The 10792-nt window shown below is 51.4% G+C and overlaps 3 protein-coding genes across 4 annotated transcripts; 1 reads left to right on the forward strand and 2 right to left on the reverse strand.

Annotated features, from left to right (window-relative positions):
• Positions 1-66: 66 nt before the first annotated feature.
• LOC111073658 (bone morphogenetic protein receptor type-2) lies at positions 67-6440 on the forward strand. Of its 2 annotated transcripts, none has more exons than XM_022366081.2 (5): positions 67-204; positions 2396-2582; positions 2657-2884; positions 2947-3516; positions 3584-6440. In XM_022366081.2, exons 2-5 carry the CDS (start codon positions 2525-2527, stop codon positions 5476-5478), a joined length of 2751 nt encoding a protein of 916 aa, XP_022221773.1. In that variant the 5' UTR covers positions 67-204; positions 2396-2524; the 3' UTR covers positions 5479-6440. The 2 variants fall into 2 exon arrangements, with proteins under 2 accessions (XP_022221773.1, XP_022221774.1); XM_022366082.2 differs by having other exon boundaries at positions 95-157.
• Positions 6420-8253, reverse strand: LOC111073660 (cytochrome P450 302a1, mitochondrial). The gene is made up of 4 exons (XM_022366084.2): positions 7635-8253; positions 6978-7576; positions 6722-6919; positions 6420-6634 (listed from the first exon to the last, which is right to left on the reverse strand). Exons 1-4 carry the CDS (start codon positions 8185-8187, stop codon positions 6512-6514), a joined length of 1473 nt encoding a protein of 490 aa, XP_022221776.2. The 5' UTR covers positions 8188-8253; the 3' UTR covers positions 6420-6511.
• Positions 8254-8573: 320 nt separating this feature from the next.
• Positions 8574-10683, reverse strand: LOC111073659 (UDP-glycosyltransferase UGT5). The gene is made up of 4 exons (XM_022366083.2): positions 9874-10683; positions 9402-9814; positions 9230-9342; positions 8574-9171 (listed from the first exon to the last, which is right to left on the reverse strand). Exons 1-4 carry the CDS (start codon positions 10521-10523, stop codon positions 8659-8661), a joined length of 1689 nt encoding a protein of 562 aa, XP_022221775.1. The 5' UTR covers positions 10524-10683; the 3' UTR covers positions 8574-8658.
• Positions 10684-10792: the final 109 nt, after the last annotated feature.

Genomic DNA, 10792 nt, shown 5'->3' on the forward strand with positions numbered 1-10792 from the left:
GCGAGAGCAGCGACGACAGCGACGCCAAAGACCCCAAACGCAGTGGCACTGGCTCTCGCATTCATTTACTTACTTCGAGCGGGCGAAGTCGGCGCGGCCATCCAGCAAACTAGTTTAAAGCACCATAAAAAGCCCCCAAAAGCCAACAACGTCGACGGTGAGCAGACGCGACTGGCGCCGGGCACCCAACAATAAAGTTTTGCGGTGTGTAACTTTTGCAGTGCAAAAAAAAAATAGTTAATAAAACTATCTCGTAAAAATCTGTATATAGAGAGTGCCACTGCAGTGCGGAGCATGCCCTGAATTCCGAGTGTATGTGCAGTTGCAGCGAAGTGTTTGAGTTTGCGGTTCAAGTTTTTCCGCAAACAACTTGGACCCGAGAAAAATGTCTTGGAAAAATCAATTTTTTATTCGTCTCTGCGCACGCACACCAGCACCATAAACACACATAATACACTCGCACAGACAGTTGGAGCGGCGGCGGCCACCCACCCTGGCAAATAGAGAGAAGAGAGGAGTTAACAAAAGACCAGACCAGACCCCAGACCCCCCCTGAGACACATTCACATTCACTTTGCCATTATCGTTGTTGTTGTTGCTGTTGTTGTTGCTGTCTTGCTTGCACTTTTGTGTCGCGCATTGATTTTGCATGTCGCATCGCGTCTTCAGCTGAATGTCGCAATTGAAAAGTGCAGCCAAACCAAAGCAATGCACATTCAGCAGAGAGTGAGCCGCTGTCACACATACAGCGTACACACATCTTCACGCAATGAGCAAATTAGGTAACTTTTGAAAAAAGGCATACCTTGCCTTTTATTTACCTTTGACAAACGAAGATGAACCCCGAAACACTCTCACACACACACACACACACACACACACACACACACAAACGAAAGCGTGGACATGGACAAAATGCACACGCAAAAAGTTAATCAGGCCCCAACAACACAACGACACTCGCATACCCTTTTTCACACACAATAGTAAATAGTTTGTCGTAGCTACTGCTGCAGCAGATTCACCTCCATAGCTACTGCTGCAGCAGATACACCTCCACACTTTGGCAAGGGTGGCAAGCAGCATTTGAAATTACCTGGCGCCGTCGGCTATCGTGCGGGAGCACCCGGCTGCTCTTCGAACCACCCCACATTACCCCTCCCCCTGCTTGGAATCACCAACACCACTTGAGACAGCGCCAGCAGCAGAACCTGTTATGGCGCGGCAGAGAGTTGCTGCCTCGCTCTGCTCTCTTTGGCTTGCAGTGTCTGCGCATGCGCCAGAGGGGAGCAGGGGGAGAGAGAGAGTAGCTAGCCGGTCGATGCGTGCTGAAAGAAAGGGGGTGGGGGGACTCACTCTGCGGGCGATAACGTGCAAAAACAGAAACAAAAGTTGGGCGAAGAGGGTGAGAGAGCACAGAACTCCAGAGATCTCGTGTGGTGTGGTGGGGACGTCCAAGAAGTCGAACAGAAATTTCGAAACTTGAGAACAGAAAAGTAACGCATATTTAAACTGCCTTTTAGTCTGGTAGATATTAATCTTAGTCCGACTCCCTTGACTACAGATCAAAGCTCCTTCCCATCCACATCTAAATACGGTAAAGGTGTCGAGCTTGTCATTCTTTAATGTCTTTAATGTTTTTTCATGTTTAAAAAGTGGTTGATTGGGAAGCGATTTGATAATCGTATCGTAGCCTCCTAATGTTATAAAAAATTCTTATCTCGCTGAAAATTTCATGCTCCGTCACCCACAATTAACCCAAATGTCTCCCCAATGCAAATCACTCACCATACACATACATATGACTACATACATGTACATATGAACATGTTTACTTTATATATGTACAGTGGGGGGAGAGCGTAATAAGCTTAACCAGCCACATAATTAATGCCTGCTAAATTTTCTAATCAGCGTCTCGAGTGGGAGACAGAAAAAGAAGAAGAGAATTTCGTACCCTTTACCGTATGCCTCTAAGGGCATATTAGCGCGCTTATAATTTATTGTCACTCCCTATGGATTTGGGTATCCCCTAGTTGAGGTCGTCTCCATTCAATGATGTTTTCCATGGACAGGCGGCGCCTGGTTCCGTATGGTTTCCAAAGTGCAGCCGCGTTCTCCCCAGTGACTGGATTTGTGGGTGTGGGAGAACGCAGACCACACTCTGTGGTGATCGTTGCTGGCTGGAATTGGAATTTATCTGGGTCCGGCATTATCGGTTGGTTGGCACACGGCTCTTGATAAAGTTGCAAAACTTGCAAATTCCCATCGCATATTGATACACACTCGAGAACAGCGGGTATAGTATCCCTCATCCCTCGTAGTGGATCGCAGACAATTGATAATTATGATTGTGTTGCGTCAACAGCAATATGTATTTATAAAATATTTTCAGCTCTCTCCGCAGTTTTAGCCAAATGCCAAAATGCCGTAAATTTGGAGTGGCCACGAAACGATAGAATCGATAGATCCTAAAAAAAAGGGCAACAACAGGCACAAGGAAGCTATAAAAAGGATTCTCAAAATGAATCGATTTACATGGAGCTGGTTGCTTGTGGCCCTGATCTCACTGGCCAGGAGCTGTAAGTATTCGATGCCCCATAAAGGTGCAGCTGCTAATGCAAACCTCTCCACTCTCTCTCTATCGTTTCGATAGCTCCTGTTCCGAGTCGTCAGTACAGCTGCATGAGCTACATGGAGAACGATAACTCACTGCACGACGATGATTCCGAGCAGGAGAACAGCGGGGAGCTGCTGGAGCAGCAAATCGAGCCCAGTGCCATTCCAAATGAGCCGCACAGACGCAGCTGCTCCGAGGGATACACCTTTTGCTTTACCCTGTGGAATCAGACCTTGAATGGAACAACGAGAATAGTCAAGCAGGGTGAGTGTCCCTCTATAAAGAGAGAGATAATTCCAATAAATCTATCCATTAATCCCCAACAGGCTGCTGGAAGGACAACACCGATCGAAACTCCATCTGCAGCCAGTCGGAGTGTACCAGTTCGGCACCCACTTCGAGGACCAACTCCCTGTACTATTGCTGCTGTTCGGGAGATGTGTGCAATGCCGAGTTTGCAGTGGTGGAGCCCGCACCCCTGGAGCTGGGCTCCAACGATGTCCGCTCACCGCTCACCAATCTGGCGACGAGCAAGCAGCAGCAGTCCTTTCTGGCCAGCACAATGCTGGGCGTTGCCGGAGGTCTCACCGCCATCCTGATAGGCATCATCCTGGCCGTGCAGTATTGTCGCGGTCCCAAGGAGAAGCCGGAACCGGAGGAGTCACCGTTGGCACCGTCGGGACCAGGATACAGTTCCAATCTGCGGAATGTGGACAACATGAATCTGATTGGAATGCTGGGCAGTGGCAAGTACGGAACGGTAATGAAGGGTCTGCTGCACGATCAGGAGGTGGCTGTGAAGATCTACCCGGAGGAGCATCATCAGTACTATGTGAACGAGAGGAACATCTACGCCCTGCCGCTGATGGATTGTCCGGCGTTGCTGAGTTACTTTGGTGAGGATGTCTCCCCCCCTGGGAGGTGCGTGATTTCCATTTTAATCGATTTTTTGCACTCTTTTAGGATACGATGAACGCTGCACCATGGATGGACGGATGGAGTACCAGCTGGTGCTGTCGCTGGCGCCACTGGGGTGCCTTCAGGACTGGCTGATAGCCAATACACTGGACTTTTCGCAATGCTGCGGCATGCTGCGCTCCATCACGCGTGGCATCTCGCACCTGCACACGGAACTACGGCTGGGGGATCAGCACAAGCCCTGCGTGGCCCATCGCGACATCAACACGAGGAACGTGCTCGTCCAGGCGGATCTATCGTGTTGCATTGCGGACTTTGGCTTCGCGCTGAAGGTGTTTGGCTCCAAGTACGAGTACAAGGGCGAGGTGGCCATGGCCGAGACCAAGAGCATCAATGAGGTGGGAACGCTGCGCTACATGGCCCCAGAGCTGCTAGAGGGAGCCGTCAATCTGCGCGACTGCGAGACGTCCCTCAAACAGATGGATGTCTATGCCCTCGGCCTCGTTCTCTGGGAGGTGTCCACTCGCTGCGCTGACTTTTATGCCGCCGGACAGATGACGCCGCTCTACAAGGCCCCATACGAGCATGAGGTGGGCTCCCATCCCAGTTTCGACCAGATGCAGGCGCTGGTGGTGCGTCACAAGGCCCGACCGCTTTTTCCCGCCGGCTGGGGGGGTGGTGCAGCGGCCAAGGTGGTGCGGGACACGTGTGAGGATTGCTGGGACCACGATGCGGATGCCAGGCTGACGTCCCTGTGCGCCGAAGAGCGGATGCAGGAGATGTCGGGACTAAAGCCACGCCTGCAGGCGCAGCCGGCCAGTCCGCTGCTGAACACCAACAACCTGGCATCGCCCACATCCCTGGAGCAGGTACATCCGACTACGACAACGACGGCGGCTGCAGTGCATCACCAGATGAGCTCGGATACGGCCGGACTGCTGCAGCCGCCGCCGAACCAGCAGCTGCCGACGGAGAAGAACCATTTGAGCTACACGCAACAGCAGCTCCAGCCGTACCAGGGTAGGAATCCCTGCCAGGAGCGAAATCTGGCGCCATTGCCGCTGCGAACGCCGCCGGTGCTCGTGGAACGAAGCAAGAAGCACAGCTTTCTGACGCAGCCCCAGGAGAACAGCCTGTCCTGCCTGGAGCACGATGTGGGTGTGGAGGAGCTGCTGCCACCAAACGGCGGAGTCGTTCCCGCCCATCACCAGCATCATCACCAGAAGAACACCAACGCGAATTCCAGCCTAGGGCAGGGATTCCCCAAGCAGCAGAACACGGACCACAAGCTACGCGGCTGGCATGGAGTCCGTGCGCTCATCCACAAGAAGCTCTTCCGCAAGGAGCACGCGGAGGAACTGTGCCGCCAACTGCAGCTGGGCGAGGAGAAGTCCAACTTGGTGGCGGCACTCAAAACGGGCAGCGGCATGCGGCGACCCAACAATCTCGATCTGAGCCCCCGCCAACCGCTGGATAACAAGCCACTGCCCGTGCAGCTGCGTAGTGCGGAGCAGCGGAGTGGCACTCCCGCCCATATAGTGCCCCGATCTCTGTCCAGCAGCCTCATCAAGCACATCAACAGCAGCAGCACGAATAACAATTGCATCTTAAGCCATGGAAACGAACTGCAGACCCTCACACGACCCTCCACCAAACGGCGGCCGGGTCATCTGCGCACGAACTCCCTGCTGGTGACGAGCCAGAGCCATGGCCAGGGCCATGGTCTGCCCACGGAGCAACAGATGCGCCGCCAGCATAGTTTGGAGGTGTTCCGTGAGGTCTTCAGCGGTCGAGGGAGCAGCGAGCGACTCAGGGATCCCGCGGAGCGTGTGAAGACCCCTGGGGATGTGCCGCCATCGGTGCGAAAGGCCAGGGCCAGCAAGACGCTGAGTCTGTACGATGATCGGATGATGGACTCGTCGCTGCTGAACATACTCTAGCATGAGGAGGTTCTGCTGCTGGAAGTGTAGAGAACTCCACAGACTGGAGGGGCAGCAGAACACGGACGAAACGGAGGCCAGAATCATATCTCATCCTCTCATCGAACACACACACACACATATTCAACGATAGCCATAGTCGCACGATTCAACGCGAACCGCTTCCTGGAAAAATGTCTTCTGAACAAACAGATGAAACATTTTTTTTGTTCACCATAGCTAGAGGAGCAGTCGCCCTCCACCCGAGGACCTGTCTTCTATATATCTAGATGTATTTTTTCACCAATCATCCTAGCGAGTAGTGCGGCAAACAACCAAAGTCCTTATAGGTTAGATCTGATTAGTAATGGTACTACGGATAGTACACAGTATACACTGTATAGGATGGAATGGAGGCTATAAATGCTTCCCCCTCCACCATCAAGGATAAATATATTTTTGACTTGAAAGTACGCGAAACAGGTAGTAGTTTGTATAGGTTTTCACTGTCGAGACTGTACTTCCGGTACAGTGACGTGAGAGACAGAAGTAGAGGGGGCTTAGTCGGACGGACCACTTTTATAGAGCCATATACACTTAACAAACCCAAATGGAATACGAGTTAACCCCGTATATCTATAATTATATTTAGTCATCACATATACTAAACGCGTGTATATGCTGCGCTGTCCACCAGGTTTGTCTTACCATGGTAATTCCTATAACAAAAGAAATACTCGAAGAAATTTATATAATCAAACCAAAAATAACCCAACACTGAGTGGCAGGGGCCCACAGCAAACAAAAATAGTTTGTCGAGTATTACGTTATGCGGCAGCGGCCCTCGGTTGGCTCCCCAGCATACTATTTGGATGAATTTTTGTAGAATGAATTTCCCTAGTAATTAGACCAAAACACCCGCAGCCTTTTCAATTACATAAGATGCAAGATCTAGTTATATGATTTACACTAATTATTGTATAATTATTAATTAAAATTAACAATTTATTTAAAATTGAATTGAACAACTCCTCTCACTTTTCAGACTTGCAAATCATTTGGAACGCGATCGCAGTTCGATCAACACGGGGGCATCTGGTTTATTGATCAGCAGCGTGACGACATCCAACTCGGCATCCGTTCCCCCGCGCCAGATGAGCTCAAAGTTACGCAGCAGCTGGAAAATGCAAATCGCATAAGAGGAGAGCGTTTAGACTAACAAATTTGTGGGGAAACGAGAAAAGATCGATGATCGTGCTCTTACCCGCAAGAGCAGAATATGGATGTTCTGCTCCGCCAAACGACGGGCTATGCAGGCGCGCATTCCATGGCCAAAGGGCAGCACCAGATAGGGATTGAAGGCGCTGCGCTGCTGGAGCCAGCGATCCGGCTGGAAGAGAAGGGGCTGCGGAAAGTGCTGCTCCAGGCGGCAGGCAATCATATTTTGAGTCACAACTGTAGTCTGCAGAAGAAGGAAACTCATTAGAGGAAACCTTTAAAGATGGGCTAAAGATGCTTACCCCTTTGGGCACAAGGTAGCCACTGAGCACCGTGTCCTGGTTGAGTATGCGCCCAACGCCAATTGAAATGGGATTCAGACGAAGCGACTCCTTCAGCACCGCCCGCGTATAGGTGATGTCCGTGCGAAGTGCGTCCGCAGAAAGAGGCTGATCGGCATCTGGCAGCACTCTTCTGGACTCCGCATGGAGTCTCTGCTGCACCTCCGGGTGCCGAGCCACGTGGTAGAGCAGAAACGTCGAGGCATACGAGGTGGTATCAATGCCAGCCAAAAGGAGATCCGCTGCAGTGCCCACCACATCGCTCCGATCGAGCTCTGGGTTCTGCAGATATGTGGAAATCAGAGAGGAATGCTCGGAGGCGGAGGAGCAGCTCTCCATCAGTTGGAGGGCCACGCTCTCCATGTAGGTCTGTGCCTTACGCAACTTCTGATAGCTGGGCGTCTCCATAAGGCGCCACAGCTGCAGGCCCTGATCTGTGGGCAGAATACAGCTGTTGGTGGTCTCGGCGGCGTGCATCAGGTGTGTGGATCGGGAGTGGGGGCTCTGCTCCTCTGGCGAGAAGGATTGCAGCCGGGCACCAAAGGTGAGCAGGCAAGTAACTGGAAGGGAACTGTACTATAAGGAAGGTCATGGATCGATGTTTTGTTCTCCACTTACGTTCCAGATTCAATCTTGTTAGCTTCGGCAGCATGTCGATCGCATCTCCCTCGCCCGCTGACTCCCGCAGGAATGCCAAAAACTCTCGCGTCACACCATCCACTTGGGGTATAAAGTTCCTTACGCTCTTCGGCGCACTCAGCTCCTTCTGCAGCTGTGAGCGGAGACGCCACCACTCCTGGCCATTGGTGGGCAGCAGACCCGTGGTCTTGTACACATGCGGACGCTGGCGGCGGTACTGGGCGAGTGCCAAATGACTGCGTCGCTGCGGACAGTCGCGTTCGTTCAGCAGCGTGGCAATGTCCTTGGGATCGTAAAGCCAAACGATGTCCTGTCCTGGTGCCATCGTTTCCCTGACAATCGCACCGTATCGCTCGTACTTGTCCTGCCCGGCCTGATGCAGCCGCAGAAAGGAATAGGAGCCAATGCCCGGCATATAGTTGTAGAGATTGCCCAAGCCCCAGGGGCCGCGTGGTCCCGGCATCGCCTCAAAGGGTTTGGCAAAGGTGCACTGCCTCGACGTGCAGCTGATCTTCAGCAGCTTCGTTAGCATTTTTACAGTCACAGTTGTACACAGCTCTTGTCGCGGAAAATTCCAGAAACACACTGAAGACAGACATGGATTTTTATTGCTGGCCCAGCGCATTCGTGAACGTCTTTTGTCTCACTTGTCGCCATAAAAACTGTTCGGGCCAGGGAGTCGTGTCTACCTGTCGCTCGGTTTACCTGCCCAGTGATCTTCTCTTAAGACCTCCTCGCTCTTGCTTAATCCACAGATTGAAAGAGCAGCCGTCCGATCGTAGAGCATGGCCCACTTTCGGGCTGTTTCAAAAATGATCTGCGACTATACGAAAGACGTAAAATTAATCTAAAATGTACATACATATATGTATATATATATGTAGAGAATACATAACAACTGGTTCAACGATCATTTCGCTTAAATCAGAAATGCATATATTAATTAATCGACAGTTTTTCTTGGGAAATACATTAGGTTAGGATCAATTAATGTAGCAAGTATTCAGTCCTTCTTTTTCTCCAGGACACTCTCCATTCGCTGTCCCATATTAGCATCAATTTTTGGAGCTTCCACTTCTGGAGGGCGACCCTCATTCTCAGCGTGAGTTGAAAATTCATTCAAGGACTCCCAAGCGATCTGCCTGCCTACTTTCCGGGACTCCGCGTTCGATTGCACTAACTGAAGCACTAGGACGAGCACATTGCCCAGGAATATCAGCAAAGCTATAGCTGGAATAGACAAAGTGTCCAGCGAGTGGGACACCACAAAGTGGACGGATGGCCTGGCGAGGTGGCTGTAGAGTTCGGGTTCGTTGATCAGATGCTCCGCGTGCCACACGGCGTGCTCCAGCGGCGGCATGGGACGTGTGCGGAATTTGACTTGAGCCTGGGACACAGCAGTGCGAATTTCCTCATGCTTGAGGAGACGTTTGAGGGTTCTGGCCATGGTCAGCTCAAAGAAAGTGTTCGTCGAGAGTACGACACCTAGATTGCGTTCCTCGATGCGCTGAGCATTCTGCGGGCGAGGCGAGGGAAGATTTTATATGGAAATAACAAAGAATCAATGGACCCACATTGAACTGTTCGAGTATCAGGGGGATAACCAGCACGGGCACGGCATAGTAGATGGCCTCTTGCAGGCTGAAACTGTCGCCATGATTGAGGAAGCATTTTACACCGGATTGGGCTGTGTGGGAAAACATTTACAATCATTTAACTCAGAGAGAAGTACTCCCAAGGACTTGCCTAGGATGTCCTGCTGCAGTCTTGCATCCACATGAAGCGTCAAAATGTTGTCCATCTGCTCGGGCAGCTCCTTGACATTCTCCACATTCCAGACGAAGCCGTAGGTGGGATGCCGCCGGGCCATGTGCAGCACGGCTTTGGTGCCGATGCCAAAGAATAAATCAATGTGCGGAAAATTAATGTAGATAATCGCATCGATGAATTTATCCACGAACTTTTGTATGTTCGACGGCAGGGGCCTCGACTGGGTCCAAATGTGGAGTCCTCCCACTTCAATCACGCTGCCAGGCAGATTCTGGGCATAATCCAGGGTGGAGTGTGTGTTCAGTAGCATCAGCTTAAGGGGTGGATAGGCATGATCTGTGGGCACAAATGCGCCCCTGGAAATAGGTAGAAGATCGGTCCAACGAAGTCTAAGGCAATGTAGACGTCATTAGTACGAGGATTACTCTCCTGGGGATCAAACACTCACAATTTATCCGCTAGATGCAGGGCACTGTTTTGTAGGCGCCCCACAAAGTCCATGTCTTCGGGCAGCTGGCTAATGGGGTGTGGAATCCTTGCCACATTGATGGTGTCCTCGGCCCGGACCAACTTCAATAGTTCCGCTGTCAGCTTGCCGCCACTCACCCCCAGAATGGGTATGGAACGATGCTTGGGCACCAGCGGCAGCAGGCACTCTATGCCATTAGTGGCATCGGAGATGATCAGATCTTGGTCGACTACCTCGTCGATCAGCTGGGCCCGCAGCTTTGCCAGCACCGGTGACTCCATCACCGCGCGGCAGCCTCCCAAAGGAGCCTCGTGCCACACCAAAATCTGCAGTGCTGTAAACACCGAGCTATACGAGGCCGTGCGGCTGACAAAGTACTTCTGCAGCACATCGTATTCGTTGGGCAGCGTGAACACAGTGATGCCCTCGATATTTGTTTTTGGAACTGGAGCACTGCTCAGCACCGTGAGGCTGTGGCCGCGTTCAGCCAGCGCCTCGAAGAGGGGCTGCGTCCATCCCGGATTGTTGTGACGGGCAGTGCCCACGAGGCACAGTATATTGGCCGCTTTTGTGTCCAGCGGCAGCCAAGTGACGAGCAGCAGCAGCGGCAAGAAACACAGCACATTCATGATTCAATGTTCCTCGGACAACGCAACAGTTTCACTTTCCAAAGGGTCTGTGGTTGATTCTCTTTCCTTATCAGTGTGTGTACAATATGGGAAATCGCAAAACTGAGAGGCAACAAATAATAAAAATCAAGTTTTAGGCAGCAAGTGTCTGAGATACGAACTTATTTTGATAGATAGGAGAATGGGTGATTATTAACTGCCTACTGAGCTCCAAATTTACTCAATATGAATGCAAGAAAGGTAAGTCCTTCTTGACCCTTTTTAAAGTT

The sequence above is a fragment of the Drosophila obscura genome, unplaced genomic scaffold (genome assembly GCF_018151105.1).
Source record: "Drosophila obscura isolate BZ-5 IFL unplaced genomic scaffold, ASM1815110v1 contig_200, whole genome shotgun sequence".
Taxonomy (NCBI): domain Eukaryota; kingdom Metazoa; phylum Arthropoda; class Insecta; order Diptera; family Drosophilidae; genus Drosophila; species Drosophila obscura.